Raw genomic sequence first — 19,737 nt, forward strand, 5'->3', positions numbered from 1 at the left:
TGTGACTCACAAACGGTGTAATCAAGTCCTGCGTAACCTCAGGAAGGTGGCAGGAGTTTCAATGAGTAACAACTCCTTGGTGGTATACTGCCAAGCTGATAGCATGACACTCCCTTCTGTCACTTGTAGAAGGAAGCTTCTTTCAACTTAGAATTTTTTCCCCAACTGTGACTTCATAGAGAAAGGACTAACTGGGAATCAGAAAGCCTGGGATCTGGTCCAGGCTCTTCTATTTGAACCACACAATCATTGAATTTTATGAGTAGGAAGAAAACTGTGGATTAGTCAGATGCTCTCACACCCCAGATGAAGACATTAAGGCACAAACAGGTAGGGTACTATTCCTTTGCTCTCAAAGGTGGACCTGTTCCGATCTGTGTAAAGGGTCTTACATCAAGACTATCTTAGATTATCCCTAGTATTTCTTCACCCTTTTTACTAACTCTGCAATGACTTTGGTGCTTATTTAAATCATTATTTAATTATGGAGATGTTACTTTTATTTTTCTTACAGCTGTTACCAAATTTATACCATGTTGGTAGTGTATCTTGGGCGGGAGCCAGTGGTTTGTTATCCAGTCCAATTCAGGAGACCCTGGAATCAATGGCCGGAGAAGTTACAAGAGTTGTTGATGAACAACTCAAGGTTTGTGGTTTCTGTTATTTTGCAAAGTGACATTTTTATGCCTTAAGTGTGCATGATAGCATTTTGTACCGTGCTACCCTATATTTTGTAGATGTATGTGTAGTGAAGTTGAATACTGTGTCTTTTCTAGCTTCATTTATAATTTTTGGAATAACTTTTTTGCATAATAAGATCAAGTAAAACCTATCATATTCAATTTTGTTTTTGATGGTAAATCTCTAACTGTATTTCACATATGACAGGTTGCCACTGATAGGAGAATGATTGATTTCTGCTTAGAAAGAGAAGTCTGATTCATGAAAAAAATATCTTCTGTTGTTACGTTTGATTTAGAGACTGGGAGAGATGACAGGTGCTATGCTTATAGCACCAAATTGCTGCTTGTATGGAAAGGTTACCACTAGGTAACTAGATAATAGTCTTTGCAAAGAGCTGCTTGAAAGATTAGGAAAGGGATTTAGAATGAATAACAAGGCACCGGAAGTAGCAGAGACTTGTTTAGAGGCTCAGAGACTGAAAAAACAGCCTCTGAAATTTAAGTGGAGAGAGTAATGTAAGGCCAGTGTCTTCTTAAGGGAACTTCAAGAAACACCTAGAGCAGCAACATTTCATTTTCAAAAAATTTCATCATTTCCAGCCTGCCTGTTCAAGGATGCCATATAAAGACCTTGTCTAAATTTCTGTGTTTATTTGGTCCATTTTCTTCTGAGAACACAATTGCTGTAACTTGGATTTGATATGCAACTTAATCATAACTTTGCAACATGCTAATTACTCCGTTTATAATTAGCACAGAATGTTATAGATTACTTAGGCATTTAAGTCGCTGTCTTTCTGTGCACATAATGCAGAGACTCTTGAGTGTTATTTTTATTTTCTTTGACGGTGGTTATTGTGAATACATTCTGAGCAAAGAAAAAGGGGTAGGAAAACAACTGGTTGGATGGTACAGAGTTCTAGCAGGTCTGCTGCTGCTAAGTCACTTCAGTTGTGTCCGACTCTGTGCCACCCCATAGACGGCAGCCCACCAGGCTCCCCCGTCCCTGGGATCCTCCAGGCAAGAACACTGGAGTGGGTTGCCATTTCCTTCTTCAATGCGTGAAAGTGAAGTCGCTCAGTCGTGTCCGCCCCTCAGCGACCCCATGGACTGCAGCCCACCAGGCTCCTCCATCCATGGGATTTTCTGGAGGAGCCTGGTGGGCTGCAGTCCATGGGGTCGCTGAGGGGCGGACACGACTGAGCGACTTCACGTTTACTTTTCACTTTCATGCATTGGAGAAGGAAATGGCAAGGTCAGTTGTTACCTAATAGCACTTGTTTTATCCTCCATGAAGGATCAGATATGTTAAAAGGATACTTTCTTACACATTTAAAATAAAGTCATCTCTGTTGCTTAGTTACTTCTGACTGTAAAAAATGAAACTACACTTTGTGAAACATTTAAAGAATAAAAATCACTTGAAATCCCAGAGATAGCATTATTAATAATAATGCATTAATATTTTGGTGACTTTCCAAACATTCTGTGTCTATACAATTTTACATATATGTGATCATACTACACATACTTTATTATATTTGGTACAATATCAGGAAGACACTTCTAGATTAGTGAGTACTCATCATTTTAGTGGCTGTATGGTGTCTCATTGCAGAGACATATCAGTGTCCTGGGAAAGTGGCAAACCTCCTCTGTGTCTTTCCCTTCATGCAGAACCCCTCACATTTGACACCTCTGGTCACCAGATGTGTGGGTGTTTTCCCCAATCCAGCCGGGTGTCCTACTGTTTAACTGCATTCAGACACTATCTACCTAGAGATCCCACTGGTTAAGGGCTCAGACCCTCAAGACTGCCCCCGCCCCACTTCAGATGCCAACTGGGAGTCCAGGTTGTCACCGAACTCCTGACCAATTGGTGATAAATCCGAGGTCCTTGTAACCTCACCTCTAGGTCCATTAACTTGCTAGAGTGGCTTCCAGACTCAGGGAAACACTTATTTATGTTTACCAGTTTATTAAAGGATATGATAGAAGATATAGATGAACAGCCAGATGGAAGAAATGCTCAGGGTAAGGTGTGTAGGAAGGGACTTGGGGCTTTCGTGCTGTCTTGGGGCGCACCACTCTCCCAGCACCTCCACGTGTTCACCAACACAGAAGCTCTGAACCCATACTCTTAGGGAAGTTTCATGCAGACATGGTCTGTCATTAACTCCATTTTTAGCCCTGGTGGGACTGAAAATTCCAAGCTTCTAATCATAACTTGGTCTTTCCAGTAACCAGTCCTTATCCAGGAGCTACCCAGAGTTACCCCAATAGAACAAAAGACATCCCACCACCCAGGGAATTCCAGTGGTGTCAGGAGCCAGGATCAGAGTGCAAATATTAGAACAAAATATTGTTAGTGTTCTTATCACTAGTGTGATAGTTTTTATCTCCTAGTGTTCTTATCACTTAGGAAATTACTAGAGTTTCAGGAGCTCTGTGCCAGGAACTGGGGGTAGAGACTAATATATATTTTCTATTATCTCACAGCCAGCGTAATTTATTTTCTAATTTCTGATTAATCCTATTAGGATAGATTCGTATCGTTGATCCATTCCTAGGTCAAATGGTACACACGTTTTATACATTTGTGTATATTCACAAACTGTTCTCCGCTAGTGTACCCAACTGCTTGTTTTGTCACATGTCACCACTACTAAGTGTGTTAACCTTTTAATATTTGTTAGGGTAATGGGGTAAAAAATATCATTTTGTCCTTTGGATTTCTTTAATAACCAGTAATACATCCAATAATTTTATTATCCATTTGTATTTCTTCTTTTGTAAATTACATATTTGTATCTGTTGCCTAATTTTTTCCTTTAAAGTACTGGTAAGAACTCCTTATATGCTAAGAATGGGCTGACGTTTAAATCAGCACGAATCACGGCAACTCGAAGTTGCCCATCAAATGGCTTCTAAGGGCCACGATTTCAATTGGTCTAAGCCACGAGTTATCCCTTGAAACCTGGGCCCATTTCCTTCCCAGTGCACTGAATGGTTGGAACTGACTTGCCAGTCATTCTTGGGAGGGAGTAGAAGGCAGAGGTCTAAACTAAAAGGCATTTGAATTTTTAAAAGCCTGAAATAATAACATTTTTAAGACTCAAAATATTTTTCTGTAAATAGACATTCCCCACATTTTCTGAGGCTGACCTTTCTGACCCCTTGTCTTTGTCACCAGTGTTCTCCGCTCGTCACAGCTTCCTTATCTGCATGTGGCATTGCCTGCTCTTCTCATTCTCAACTATCCCTGAGGTCCCAGGCTCCCAAATGCCCTGCTTTTTCTATTCCCCACTCCCTTGTTTACTTTCAGTCGTTTTGAGTTGCAAGTTCCCTTCCCTTCAGGGACTTCTGGCATGAATGGAAGCAAATCCTCATCACAGCATCTTAATTAAATGTTACTCATTAATTTCCTTTTCACTGAGTTCACATTCAATTTTTGATACTTTCAGCAGACTGTAGGCAGTGATTTTCTTTTTTTTTCCTTTCAGTTTACCTGACAAGTGAACATCATGTTACAAATAAATAATCCCCATTTGTCTATTGATAAAGCTTTCTAGCACCTTGATTTTCTTAAAACTATGTAGGGAAAAATGCATTTTTACTACAATCAATATTCAGTTTCTTAAACAACTATATTCTTATTTATTTCACTAGTAGTACAATATTTTACTTGGTTAAAAAAAGAATCCTTTCTCTGTTTCTGAAATTGAGTAAAATGTTATACTAGCAAAAGCTAAAGTGAATGGATTATTTTGTAAAAGCATGTGTTTACTATAGTGAATTAAAAAAAAAAAAGGGACTAGCAGGCCCGGATTTGTGGCCTGGGTTTGCTACTAACTGTTTGCTCTAAGCTTGTTGGCACCGAACTTCCTTGTGCAAAACTGTTTTGGTGTCAACATAATTAGGGAGATTTTATCCTTAATATTCGCTCATCCTGTGTCTTCTCCAGGGGATCTTCCCAACCCAGGGATCCAAGCCGGGTCTCCCACATTGCAGCAGATTCTTTACCATCTGAGCCAGCAGGGAAGCCCTGTATCGTGGCCAGTGGTACACATTTTGAATTCTGAATGAGAATAATTTCAAATAGCTCTTTGAGCCATCTTTCAGAAAAAAATAGTAGTTCAGAAAAGCCAAAGAAACGACCGGAAGAGCCAATTTTCTTAGCAAACTTCCTGGAGGAGAAAAAAGGCAGGAAGTGGGGAGAAAGTCCTCCTTTGAAGAGAGGTGATATTTTCTCTGAACTGGTCTCTTTTAGGTATTTTTAAATGACAGCTCTCCTCCTGCCCCCCACCCCTTGTTTTTGATCCTAACATTTATTCCCAGAGTAATCTTAGGTGAATAAATAGGATCTGAATGTTTTAACATAAGGAAACTTATTTTTCCCTTCTGGACTTAACTTTTAGAATGCTTGTTTTGGCCTTGAAAATTCTTCATTTCCCCCAGGGTTTCAACTGTGAAATACTTCCCTGGTGAATATCAGGTTTACTGAGGAAATGAGGCCTGAGGGGCGTAGGTTGCACTTTGGCAAGTACTAACTCAGTTTGCTGGGAGAGTTCTCTGAGTTTTCTTCTTTTCCTACATTTTATATTTTCCAGTGCAAAAGAAACAGATTCTAGAGCACTTCAGTGTGGAAGTTGTATTTGCTTGTAACGAATGACAGCTAGTCCTTTGCTCACTGCAAGAATATCTGAGTGTAACTGCCATGTAAAGGATATTAACCCAGTTTATTTTACAGATATTCTAGAGGATTTCTAAATACCATTAATTGTTTTCACAGTTAAGAAATATAGACCCTTATCTTGGGAAGATACCGGCAAAATAAAATCTTATGGTTGCATTTCAAATACAGGGTGTGCTCATTCAAGTTGTCTGAAGGGAGTTCACATTGACTAACAAAATAGAGAATATGTAAGAAAAGTTAAGAAATGTGGAGAAAGTGAGAAAATTTAACATAAGCCTGCATTAGATTTCCACGAGGAAAGAAAAGGTAAAGCTATGGATATTGAAGAATAAGTTTGGTGTGCAGAAGGCCACAGGACTTGAAAGGAGATGCTGTTTAAGCACCTAAGCTGGGGGTTGGACACAAAGAAGTGGTCAGTGGCTGCATTACAAATTTATCCTGTGATCCTCCCCTCTCGCCTCTTTTTAAAGCTTTCTATTGATTTATTTGGCTGTGTTGGGTCTTAACTGCAGCACACGAGATCTTTGGGTCAGGCAGGATCTTGCATTGTGGTGCATAGACTCTCTAGTTGTGGCACCTGGGCTTAGTTGCTCTGTGGCATGTGGTATCTTAGTTCCCTGACCAGGGATTGAACGCAGGTCTCCTGCAGTGCAAGGCAGATTCTTAATCACTGCGCTACTAGGGAAGTCCCTCTTTCTCCCCTTTCTACTAGCTTGTCACTAGAAAGTCCACCATGCCTGCCTTTAGGTACCATTGACTCAAGGGAGCAGGGGATGAAAATTGTAGGTAATGAAGAGAGAGGAGGGGACACTCCTGTGGGTAGTGGGCAGGGCATTGGGAAAGGGTGGCTGGAAGACGAAACAAAAGTAGAAGACAAAAGGCTCGAGTCCCCACATCACTTGTTCCTTGAGCAAGTCTCCGAACCCTGATTTTCTTATCTATAAAATGAGTTTGCTAAAATCTGCCCCCCTCCACAGGATTATTATGTGGATCAAAGGAAATCGTGGATGAAATTACTTTGTAGAGCATAAAGTACTACATTATATTGTTGGCCAATGTGAGACTAAAGGTGGTGGTAGGGAACTAACTGCAAAATATCTGTCGAACTGGATGCCCAGGACAAGACCCTTCTTCTCTGTAGGGTCAAAGTTATGTGACAGTTGATTTGTAGGGCAGAAAGAGACCTTAGAAAATAATTTTGTAGGTGAGAAAGCAGAGATCAACAAAGATTATTCACTTAATGCTACTCCCTCAATATTCCATAGAAATTCATGTCAAGATCTGCATTGGAAGCCAGCCTTCTTCTCTGGAGTTCATTCCAACCGAATAGCATCATCATGCTGGGGGACCTTTCAGAGAGTCATGGTTGTGTTAATGAACATGATAGAAGGCAAACGGCATATTGATACCAGTGGTTGTTCTTATCAGGAGTGCAGGATTCCATCTGGAACAGAATATTAATTTTAATGCCAATGATGAAAAATGATTTGTCTTAAACTGACTCATTTGGCATCACTTGTAGCTGTCTTGGAATAATGTACTAAGTCAGTGATTAGTCAAGAGTTCTAACAGGGACAGAGCACTGTTAGCATACAAGTGGCTTTTGGAAATTTCTCAAGTGACTGCCTCCCACCTCTCCTCTCCTGCTTTTCACGAGATCTCTATAAACATCCTGCTGCTCTCCTGCTCATCGTATGGTATCATGAGAGATTTTACTGTTGGGATTGTGCTCTGCATGTGAATGTATGAGCAGAGAGACTAGGATTTCCATAATGATGCTCCATTAGCCCCATTCATACTGGAATAGTAATGGGATCAAGCTTAACTTTCAAAATCAAGATCTCGTCATGAAGATTAGCATCTCTGAAAACAGATTAATAGCATTATCTGTGATACACTGAACCTCTGTTGTATGCTAGACATGATACTGACCCCTTTACATATGTAATATCATTTAATCTTCAAAACTCCTATGAGACAAGAACTTTTTTCTTTGCCATTTTATAGTTGAGTAAAGTAAAACTGAGAAATCAGTAGCTTAGTCCAGTGTCACTCAGCTAGGATTCAAATTTAGGACTGATGCTAACTCACGTGCCCTTTCCATACTTAACAGCCATTTTATCCATCTCAAGCAAATCGTTTCATTTCCCTTAGCTCACATTCTTCAGCTATAAAATGGTGATCACATGAATAGCTTCTCTGCCCATCTTCACAGATGTTGGAAGGATAAAATGTGCAGAAACATTTTAAAAACTCTGAAGTGGTATTTAAGTAGGTTTTTAAGTGTAATAATTACTAATGTTTATAAAGTGTTAATGAAAATTTTTATTATTATTCATTTTTTGATCTTATAGCAATTATAATTTTACCTAACACTGAAGCTTTTCTTTTAAAAGAGGAAAATTAGCAGTATTTAGAGTGGTTTGCTACTACTGCTCTTTTGATAGAGGTATTAAATGATTCACCCTGATTTGAGGTTTCTGATTTGTGAAATTGCACAGGAGTTCAAACTTGATATATTTTCCAGGGACATCTGTAACTTTGTTAGCTAATACCCAGGAGGACAGTCTGGTGTGGGGTAAATTGGTGTGTACGTGTCTTTCTAAATCTTAATTGTGAATGCCTCTATGTTAAGTAAAGCTAGCACACTATCACACTTCAGATGCCAGCACGAAGCCTGGGCAGATCTGCCAAGTGTCTGATTTAAAGTGATTGCCTGAGATCAGTGATCACCCAGCAGTCACAAGTCATCCCGGGACAGCTCTGAATCCCCAGTCTCACCCTGGGACTCTGTTGTGTCCCTGCCCTCCGAGAGCTCAGCGTCATATATAGCCACCTTTCAGTTTTACGGCGGGCGCCTCCGGGTCTGTGTCCTCATCTCTCTCTCTCTCCGCTTTATGCTGCATTGCAGGCGTTGCTTGAGTCCATGGTTGATGCTGCCGAGAATCTTTGCCCCAACGTGATGAAAAAAGCCCACATTCGACAAGACTTGATTCATGCCAGCACTGAAAAGATTTCCATCCCACGTACCTTTGTTAAAAATGTCCTGTTGGAGCAGTCTGGAATTGATATCCTTAACAAAATTAGGTAGGTTTGTAATGTTCATAAACCGAGGCGCTGCAGTGTCTGTGAATGCCTTTGAGGCAGCTGTGAAGGGTGTCGTTGTTGGCTTTATTCATACAGAATGTATGTAGGCGTGTCTAAGAGGCAGTGACTGTATATAGAGATAGCCATGCATAAATGTGCGGTTTTATACATTTCCAAAATTAGGTGACTGCAGCTCTGCCTGCCTTACTGAGGAATAGAAAGTTGTCTACCCTTTTTTAAGACTTTTATTTTTTTAAGAGAGGGGGTGCATGTTTGTAAGCCTTTTTTTTTTTTTTTTTCTCCTGCTCCTGAAGCTTATCTTTCACCTTGATAAATCTAACTTTTGAAGACAGAGATCAGTTTGCTTTCTACCACCATAATATTATGAACCGTGCACAGCCCATAAATAGGCAAAGAGGCCCACTGTGACGTCACCATGTTTTCTTTTGGTGGGTCTGTGATACTGTGCATGTGCTGATGGTGCTCTGGAGTGTTTACACAGATTCCTGCTTGATAAAATTTGATATCAATTGATAAAATTTTATCAATTGATAAAATTGATAAAAGGTATAAATATTTAGCAGGTGTTGGTTGCCAGCAAACTTCCCTGGATTTTTACGTAAGAACTCCGAGATGACCACCAGTATTACATTATACAGCTCAGGTAATTCTCATTATATTTTCTAGTTGGAAAATCAGAATGTGAATACATTCGGAAGCATTTAAAATTTCCCACTTTAATCACGTCCAAATCTTGATAAGAATAATTAGATATAGCAAAAATAACAGCTTCTACCTGGAGAATTGAGAGTGGTGGTGATATGTAATGTAGCTCAATGACAGCTGGCAGGAAAAATGAGAGTTAAAACCAAAATATGCAAAAAAAAAAAAAAAAAAATCATCACAAAGTAGATGTCGAAGGCGAATAACCTTAAAGCTAGACTGTAGAACTTTGAGGGTTTTGGAATTCTGCAGTAACTAGACAGTCTCAGGGCTAAGATGCAGCTGTGGGGGTGGGATGTGTGTGTGTGTGTCTTTTAAACAAAGACCCTGATGCCTATTCAACTGAATTGTAAGACAGTTGGAACGACTTGAGAAATTAAGGCTTTCAGAGGGTTTATAGACTCCATTGATTAGTGATTTTATGAACTCTAGCCCAAGCATGCGTCCATATTTCTGTAACCTCTAGTTTCAGAGTTTTTATTGAAGCACTTTAAATATTGAGAATAAAAAGCTGTTGACCACCATTTTTTCATAATAGTGGATTGAATTACCAATAGATCATATTCAGCATTTCCTGGACTACCAGATTCTGTCAAATATGCTCATTTCCCTTGAAAAATGGGCAAATTCTAAAAGGTGAATAGCAGTACAGAACTCCTCACTTCAATGAATCAGTTGTATGTCCACCAACTCCTTGGCTTTTTATAATGCTTTATGCTGAGTACTGATAGGAGAAAATATGCACATGCAGACTAAGTTGCATCATTTCCTTTTAAACATTTTACAAATTGGAAATTCAGTCAAGAAAGAAGTAGAGCATCCAGTAGCAAAACAATAAAATGGTCCTGAAGCATTGAAAAATAATTGCTTTTTTAAAAAAAAATTTATTTTAGGGGGTGGTAGGAGGGAGGGTCAAGAGGGAGGGAGATATATGCATGCTTATGGCTGATTCACGTTGTTGTACAGCTTAAACAACATTGTAAACCAGTTATCCTCCAATTAAAATTGAATTAAAATTTTTTCTTTTATATTGGAGTATATTTGATTAGGGGGCTTCCTGATAGCTCAGTTGGCAAAGAATCCACCTGCAATGCAGGAGACCCTGATTCAGTTTCTGGGTCGGGAAGATCCGCTGGAGGAGGGATAGGCTACCCACTCCAGTATTCTTGGGCTTCCCTTGTGGCTCAGCTGGTAAAGAATCCGCCTGCAATGTGAGAGACCTGGGTTCTATCCCTGGGTTGGGAAGATCCCCTGGAGAAGGGAATGGCTACCCACTCTAGTATTCTGGCCTGGAGAACTCCATGGACTGTATAGTCCATGGGGTCACAAAGAGTCAGACACGATAGCTGTGTTAGTTTCAGGTGTACAGCAAAGTGATTCAGTTATACATATACATGTATCTATTGTTTTCATTTTAAGAATTGTTTTTTGATGTTATAATTTGAAATAAATTATCCCTCCCAAAGTCTGAGAGGCAGAGGGTAGGAAAGAGAGAGAAACTACTGACTCTCTAGTCTTGGAAGGAAACAAAATTCCCAAATATGCCTAAATGCATCAGAGGAAGTGCTTGTTAACATTGAATTCCCAGGCCTTCTGGAGGTTTGGGGTGGGACCGAGTTATCTGTATTTTTAATAAGCGACGTGGGTGAATCTTATCAGTGGACACCTCTGGAGAATAATAGGGTATTAGATAAACCAAACAGCTAGGGAGACCTTGGTTCAGAGACAGGAATGAAAGAAACATTCTTTTATCTTTAGCCCAGGACAGTTTTTACTGTTGGCATCAAAAAGTTGGTGCTTCCCCTCTGCTCTGCCATCAGAAATGTTTCTGAAGAGACATGCAATGCAAATGATCACCTTTCAATTAGGAAGGTTTTCCCCTGTTACACAAATATACTTTCAACTTCAGTTTTAAGATTAAATCATCTTATTTTGATAACTCTTTTCCTTGATGAAAAATTTTTAGTATTATTGACTTCAAAAGCAGAGTGAAATTATGTGACAATGTTGAAACGTGGGTATGTATCTCTCCAGCACATTTACTTTCAATGTATTTGTGCTTTTATGCACATTGGTGCATGTGTGCCCAGGTAGGGTTATTTAGACTGAAGACACACGTGGAAGTTGAATTCTTGGAAATACCAAATAACTAAAATGCCAGCCCTCGGATGGAAACCTCAGTGGCTGAGTTATTTATTAGTAAAAACTACAAGCTGCTACTTCCTGTCTGGGCATCCTTTTAAGGTTAGGCAAGAGGCACTAAAACTAAACATTTTGATAACTTCTATTCATAAAAGGCAAGGGAACAGTGAATTTGTAACTATTCAAAGTACAGTGGCAAGTCAAAGCATTTCAATAAGGTACCATTTGATTGGTTAAAAAATTGTTTAAAAGGTGAGGGATATACATATAAAAGAAATAACCAAAGCTTCACAACCAGACCATATTTTCTTAATTTACTCCAGCCCAAGTTTGTTTTCATTTATGTCAATGGATGAATTGTTCTCACTACATGGTACATATGGTTTCCATTAAGTTTGTCTTTATCCATATGCTTTTCATTCCTACCATTAAATCTCGAATTTTGAAACTGCAGAGGCAGGTTGACATTGGTAAAGAAAGTCTATTACCTATGTGTTTATGGCGGTGTTTAAGGCTGATTTTTGGAAATCCTTAGCCCTGTTCACACATTCTTGTATGCTATTTTCAAAGATAAAAATAGAATCACACTTGACCTTATCAACATAGCATCAAGGGTGGTGACTTTTTCCCTCTTGCACAAATTAAAATGCCACTCTGTGCTTTTGATTTTCACATAGTGAGGTGAAGTTGACAGTGGCCTCCTTCCTGTCTGATCGAATCGTGGACGAAATTCTGGATGCACTTTCACACTGCCATCATGAATTGGTGAGTGCTGTGGTCATTTGTTCTGGGCAGCCTGGTTCATTCTGTGGTGATGCAGGGTGGCCTCTAGCGAGGGAAGGTGGTTGATTTTCTACATTTTATTCCTTTGTAGCCTTATAGGTTAAAATCCTAGTTTTCCTTCTTCTTCTTCATTGTTTCCAGCTGTTCTAGAGCATGTTAGAATTTCTCCAGAGGGAATGGCAGGGCAAAGCAGAAGTGATAATATCCAGAATTGTTGTTCATGCATAATAAACACAGGTCAAAAATTTGATGGGAGATGATGTTGGGACTGAAGTCTAAAACTGAGAGCTTCATTTTAAAGATTATAGTTGACCCTTGAACAACACTGGGAGCTAGGGGCAGAGACCCTCCCTGTAGTCAGAAATCCATGTATAACTTATAGTTGACTCTCTACATCTGAGGAGTCCACCAACCTGGATTGTATAGTATTACACTATTTCTTACTGAAAAAAATTCTCACATAAGTGGGGCCACATATGTCGAACCCATGTTGTTCAGGGCTCACCTGTATTGATCTGTGCTTGTTGTTCTCTGATATTATTTGATAACAGAATATTCTTAAAAACATGGCAGAAATGAATTGTCCAAAGAGTGAAAGAATTAAATGGACATATTCTAGTGAATGATAACCATCGAGTGTCTAGGCCTTTGGATATAACCAAGGTGAAAAAATAAGATTTTCTTCAATTACAAACTGGTTCCACATCAAGGTAGAAACTCAGTAGAAGTATTTCCAGTATCAGTGCATATGAAAAATGTATCAGAAACTTCATGCTTCTCAAACTCTGAGGCACAGATGAAGGTTTTATAACTGGCTATGTTTTGTGTCTCAAAAATACTAGCATTATGATGCAGTAGAAATCTCCCAAATAAGTTATGACAATGTTTTCTCCAGAGAAAAATTTCAAGTTAATAGTGTAGGCTGAAGATACTCAGTTTTATGGCAATGAATTGAGTGATGGTGGAGAACGCTGGAAATAACAGGAGCAGCAACAGCTTCTGAGGAGGAGGCAGACAAAAGGAATATTTTGAAAAATTCATTTGAGAAGAATATACGACTCTTTCTCTAAAATCTAAAAGATAAGATAGACATCTCTAGCTATTCAAAGTATTGCCTATGGACTGGAGCTGGCCAGCTAATGAAGGGTTACTAGTCCATAACAAGGTAAGTTCAGAAATTAAGAGGAAGTGTGAAGAAACTTCTAGAGCAATTTGACATGGCAATAATATCCAAACACATGTTATTTAAAATTTTTTGTTATCAATTTTTATCAATATATTGGCTTATGGCAAATTGGAAGTTTAAAACTGATTCATCACCCAGAGATTTTAAGAAGCTCTAGTTTGTAGTTCATGGCATGATAAAGAGCTATAACCTTGTCAAGAGATCACAATTCAAACTTTTTTTTAATAAGCAGAAACAAAATCAATAAAGCATCCTTTACAGAAATAGCTTGTTGATAACCATAGCTCTAGGGATGGCCTCAAAATGCATACTTGAAGACGTAAATACTAGATGTATCAGCGTGGCTGCACATGAGAACTACACTGAAAGTTTGAACTTTTTTCACTGTTTTTGCTTTTGTCCTTTGAAGAAGTTGGTAACTCACAGTATTGACATTTTCTTTTCATAAGCAAAAAAGAATTGTGTGAATGCACTTTTGTTTTGAATTTCTTACTGTTGATTTGGATAGTAAGACCAGAGCTTAACTGCTAAGTGAAAGAAATATTTTATCTTCAAGATGAAACACTACTTTCAAAGACAGTCCAGTAACACTGTTTTCTCCAACTTTAAGTTTAGAAATGTTCCCAAAGGTTCCATGGAATTGTCAGCTGGTTCTCATCTTTGCAGAGCTCCTGGTGATGAATCAGCTCAGAACCAGAACTTATTAATTTCAGCCCAGTTTGTTTCATCTCTGACCACTTTTTTAGATTTATCTAAAGCATAGTGTTGGTAATTAATGTCATATAAAATATAATTATTACATGAAAACAAAGAAAGCTAGTAATAATTAAAAGTTTATTAGCAATTTCTTTCCTGCTGTAAAATGACCAAAATTTTACAATAAGGGAGGTTGGAATCATTTTATTTCTCCTCATTATGTACTTTTGAGCACTAAACATAGGTGCTCAAAGGACCTATTTATTTCCAAGGAAATAAATAAAAATGAAAAGAACACTTCCTATTTTCTTTTATAATACTAAGTGGTCTCATTTTCCCAGTGTAAGTTATTTTTCTGGTTTAAATTTTTCTTATATTTCCACCAGTAATGTTGATGGCAACAATATTGTGCTTCACTTTTTAGTTTACATTATGCTTATCATAAGAGCAAATTGATTAGAACTGAATCTTCTGTATGCTAGTAACTATATAAATAAAGGTAGCTTCTCTGTACAGAAGGCTGGAGGGCCTCCTGATGGATATAATTTTATGATTGTATTGAAGATTGAAAGTTGAAAAAAATCACACCAGTCTCCTGCAAATGTTCATAGTATATCTTTTGGAAAACAAAAATATGTGCCTATTTGGTGCATATCTACATGAACATGGCAAAGATATATGAATTACCTTTCAGGTCTCAAAAGATGTTTGGAAGGAGGTTTTGTTATTTCTTGTTTAAAATACTCCACTTTCCAAAGAAAGAGGATTAAAAAAGGTAACTTAAGTCCAGCATGAATTTATCGAGTTGCCATTAACCAGATACAGACATTATTCTTCACAGCACCTTCTTATGGAAGGTATCTGCTGGAATTCAGTTGGTTGTCTTGACTCTATAGGCTGACCATTTCAGCAGACGTGGCAAGACCCTTCTTCAGCAAGATTCCTTGGAGATGGAGCTTGCTGAGGAGAAGCCGGTTAAACGCTCCATCATCACGGTGGAGGAGCTCACGGAGATAGAGCGTTTGGAAGATCTAGATACCTGTATGGTAAGACACAGCCTTTGGCCACACCATTATCTGCTTCACTGGATTTGCTACTGTCTTAAAAAAAAAAAAAAAAAATCTCACCTTTACAAACCAGACCAAATAAAACTTCCCCGCAAAGACAATTCTTTCAAGAACTTGTTGCTGTACAGGGTCTGCTCTACTAATGAAGCTGATAAAGCTTAAGCCTTCAGCTTCCCACGAAGGGCCTCTCACTTTATTTGTAATTTTGTAAAACTTTTCTTAAAGCGTACCCCTACCCACCCAACCACCCCCCACCTCCTCCCAAAAAAGAAAACTGGTGAAAATTGCAGTGCACATAAAAGTTGGATATCTGTTGCTGTAGCCATGGTGGGAGAATTCCTAAATTAGGAGAAATCATTTATTTACCTTTTAAGAGTCATTTATGACAGGAAAATATCTTTAAATAAATAAGCCTTCAACAAAAATGTGGGGAAGGTGATTATCTTATTGTTGGTCTTATAGGTTTTCATTTTTTTTTAATGTCCTGCTTCTTCCTGTTTTTTCTTTACATAATTTTGGGGTATGCTCTTAGATCTGCATTTCCTGTTTAGTTCCTAGTCTCTGTCATTGACTTGATATATTTTAGAAGCTGGAATATGATGCGTTTGCTCGGTGCATCCATCTGGCTATAAAGCTAGAGTATTCAGTTTTATGATATCTCATTTTTCTGGGGACAGTTTGATGTCAGTTCTTATGTTGTTATTGTAAACTTTGTGTTGTTAGTATATTTCTCATTTTACCATTCAAATAGTTGTATACACCTCTGTATTCAGTATATTTTCATTCTCCATATTTAGTGTTTTTATGTTTTACTAAAATACTCATTTTTAGTAATTTCTTATAATCCAAGAGGGTGTTGGTGAGACTAGGTTTGGTCTACTTATGTGCCCAAATGTTTCTATATCAGCTTCTGATTTTCGTAATTTTTCAATATAGCCATCGTAAAGGAATCATGAGTGCATGCTAAGTTGCTTCAGTCATGTCTGACTCTTTGTGGCCCCATGGACTGCAGCCCATCAGACTCCTCTCCTCTGTCCATGGGACCTTCCAGACAATAATTCTCGAGTGGGTTGCCATTTCCTTCTCTAGGGGATCTTCCCGACCCAGAGATTGAACCTGGCTCTTCTGCATTGGCAGGCAAATTCTTTACCACTGAGCCACCTGGGCTTCCATATAAACTATTGTTATCATCTTTTAAAATCTGTGAATAAAATAGTTAAATGCCCTCCAGATAAAACCTTACGATATACAAGGAGACTGGCAAAAAACAAAAGCCTAAAATATATCTTAGATTTCAAGTAATATTCTAGTATAACTAAAGATGATAAATAATTTTCCGTTTAACTGTATAAATATATAAATATATTTGGTCTATGTGGAGGGAATTACACCAAGTTTTTTAAAAATTGCTTGTCTAGTATAAAACATTAATAAGTATTTTAAATTTTGTTTACATTTTGAGGCAATAGACACTATGTTATCATAGGGTAATTATTCAAGAAAGCGCTTTGCGTTGTTTAGTCACTAAGTCATGTCTCACTCTTTTGGGACACCTTAGACTGCAGCCTGCCAGGCTTCTCTGTCCATGGGATTTCCCAGCTTAGGCTAACCCTAAAAGAAAAGGAGTTTAATAGGAAAAATATTTGAATTAAAAATTAACTCTACATATCATGTTTCCAGCCAAAATTATCTGGTTCTGTGTGAGTTGGAAAGGGATATAGGAAACATGAGTTAGTAAAAATGTGTATTGTTGAGTTTAGAAGTTATGCGGTTTTGGATGATGAAGTATTGGTTAAGAAAGATTGGCTTAGCTCCTGTAAGGATGGTTTTAAATTGTATAAGTTTGGTTTTTGTATAAGTTTTGTTTTTGTTTGATGATTAATTTGCTTTTGTTAGTTGAAAGGAAAAGAAGTTGTTCTCCTTAAGTAAAGTGGGTGGGGTGAGGGTGGGGGAATAGGATCATTTTTTAAAATTTAATTTTATTGAGATACAATTGATTTAACATTGTATTAGCTTTAGGGATACAACCTAATGATTCAATATATGTATATATTGTGGGATCATTATCACAGGTTTAGTTGACATCATCTCCACATATAGTTATAATTTTTTTCCTTGTGATGAGAACTTTTACAATCTATTCTGTTAGCAACTTTCAAATATGCAATTAAGTATTGTTAACCATAGTCACTATGCTCTACTTTATATCACCAGGACTTATAACTGGAAGTTTGTTTGTACTTTAAAAAACAAACAAACACCCCAGATGCATGACCACCATGAGGACCATAGGGCAAGGCATACCCAGCCCTGAGTTGCTTTCATTTTCTAGGAACGGTCTGGTTGCCATGGCAAAGAAAGAGGCAGGAGTAAAGATAGAGATCTCTTTGTCCTTCACTCTAAGGATGATCCAAGTTAGAAGGGCGGTATTTTCTTGATTCAGGTGGCTGGGAGGCAAGCAGGTAGAGCCATTCCTGACATAAACGCCTGTTGAATCCTAGGACCAGAAACAGGGCCTGTGGTGTGGAGTATCTTGTTGAGACAAGGCAGAGCTCTCTATAAAGAAAACAAATACTTGGGCAGAATTTTTAAGCCATAAAAATAGCATTTTTTTCCAGTTTTAAAAATTATGTCTTTAATCATTGTTTTAACAAGGCTAATGAATTGGTAAGTAGCCAAAAACCAGAGCTAAGTTTGGTGTTGTTTAATGAAAGAGAACATTTTTGTGTAGAAAGTGCAAGTCAATGGATTTTGTGCTGTAAAGATTTCCTTTCTACTCTCAGCCTAACCTTTGGGTCTAAGCCACCCAAAGATACTCCCGTTTTCACAGTGGCAATTACCCCAGGTGCAAGGATCAGAATTCTAAAGAAAATCAACTTGCTAAGCTCTGGAATTCTTACCCTGAACCTGTGAGTGGTACAAACTCACAGCTGATTGGAAAAGAGTAGAGCATTAGATTTACCTTTTTAAATTGTATGCACTTCCACCTTTCATAATCAAAGAAACAAATCATTTTTGTTTCTCATTGACATCTACCACCAAATATTTCAAGTTGTGAAATATTTGTGTATTTCCTTGTGTAGTGCCACTAAAAAAAAAAAAAATGAAGTATGTACTGTAAAGGCAGAGACCTTGAATTGGTGATGCTTTTCTAAATGAGCCTGTACATTTTCTTTGGCAGCATTTAGATAGATCTTAAGTGATCCAGGAAGTTGGGACACAAGAAAAACTGTTGGATAGAAAATTCTCAGAAGCATCTAAGTGCAAGTCTACAACCTTTCCACCATGGAATTATACGTTCCTGGCAGGTAGAAATTGTGCCACACATGGAGCTAGAGCACTGCTGAATGTGACTGCTCTGGGAGATGCTGTAACTTTATTACCTAAAAAGTTTGTTTGTAGCCCGCAGCCCTGAGGTATTTCCCCCAGGACATTCCAAAGTAACTGCCTCATCACCAGCGTTCTGCTTATAGTTAAGAGACTGTTAACAGATCCTGGCATTTTCTGTTTGTGATGTTCATGATATCTACTACATCTATTTTTGAACATTTCTTTAACAGACATAGTGGAGATTCTGGGCATCTCTCACTCTTTTTTTTTTTTTTCTTTCCCCTATTCCTGGGTATCTTTATGTTTTCTTCCATTTCTCCCTGGTCCAAAAGTCAATTCCATTTCAGTGTGTAAGTCTCTTTAAAGAACCAATAGTTATCATCACACTAGGGAAGGTTCAGAGCTGTAAATTAAACGTGGAAATGCATATTATAGTTTAAGGATTGTCTTCATGGAGATGGAAGCAATGATTGATCTCTTAGAAGGAAGTTCTTCACTTAGTCAACACCTATTAAACTTACACTTTGAGGGCTGAAATAGGAGAGATTGAATGACTTAATGAGGCCTGTTATCTGCGGGGAGGACGACTGAGAGCTTCTAATCAACCTTAACTTCATAAAATCGAAGAAAAAGGCTGTTTAAACAAAATGGCAGAAAGAAGAATCATTTCTTAAAACTCAGTCTCTAAATAATTCATTTTTTTCCTTTTAACTAGAAAGAAATGAAGAGGTAATTTAGTTTACCTGGTGGGGAGGAGGGATGGGTAAAACAAGAACTATAGAATGACTTGCAGAATTTTTCAACCTGTGTCCATTCTCATAGTCCCAGAGATTCTGATAACCCTTTAACTCCAGAATCACATGGCTTGAAAAATCTTCCTATTTATTTATTTTGCAGTTACCTAGCACATGCAGGTCAGGAAGCAACAGTTAGAACTGGACATGGAACAACAGACTGGTTCCAAATAGGAAAAGGAGTTCGTCAAGGCTGTATATTGTCACCCTATTTATTTAACTTATATGCAGAGTACATCATGAGAAATGTTGGACTGGAAGAAACACAAACTGGAATCAAGATTGCTGGGAGAAATCTCAATAACCTCAGATATGCAGATGACACCACCCTTATGGCAGAAAGTGAAGAGGAACTCAAAAGCCTCTTGATGAAAGTGAAAGTGGAGAATGAAAAAGTTGGCTTAAAGCTCAACATTCAGAAAACGAAGATCATGGCATCCGGTCCCACCACTTCATGGGAAATAGATGGGGAAACAGTGGAAACAGTGACAGACTTTATTTTTCTGGGCTCCAAAATCACTACAGATGGTGACTGCAGCCATGAAATTAA

At 38.2% G+C, this 19,737-nt stretch overlaps 1 protein-coding gene across 7 annotated transcripts in view; it reads left to right on the plus strand.

Moving 5' to 3' along the window:
* CARMIL1 (capping protein regulator and myosin 1 linker 1) overlaps positions 1-19,737 on the plus strand; it is a 315,090-nt gene that overhangs the window by 252,154 nt on the left and 43,199 nt on the right. For all 7 annotated transcript variants that reach the window (XM_044928005.2, XM_044928010.2, XM_044928014.2 and 4 more), the window contains 4 exons: positions 515-646; positions 8,291-8,466; positions 12,009-12,096; positions 14,893-15,042. In XM_044928005.2, the coding sequence (XP_044783940.1) occupies positions 515-646; positions 8,291-8,466; positions 12,009-12,096; positions 14,893-15,042 (546 nt within the window). The remainder of the gene's footprint in view (positions 1-514; positions 647-8,290; positions 8,467-12,008; positions 12,097-14,892; positions 15,043-19,737) is intronic.

The sequence above is a fragment of the Bubalus bubalis genome, chromosome 2 (genome assembly GCF_019923935.1).
Source record: "Bubalus bubalis isolate 160015118507 breed Murrah chromosome 2, NDDB_SH_1, whole genome shotgun sequence".
Classification (NCBI taxonomy): domain Eukaryota; kingdom Metazoa; phylum Chordata; class Mammalia; order Artiodactyla; family Bovidae; genus Bubalus; species Bubalus bubalis.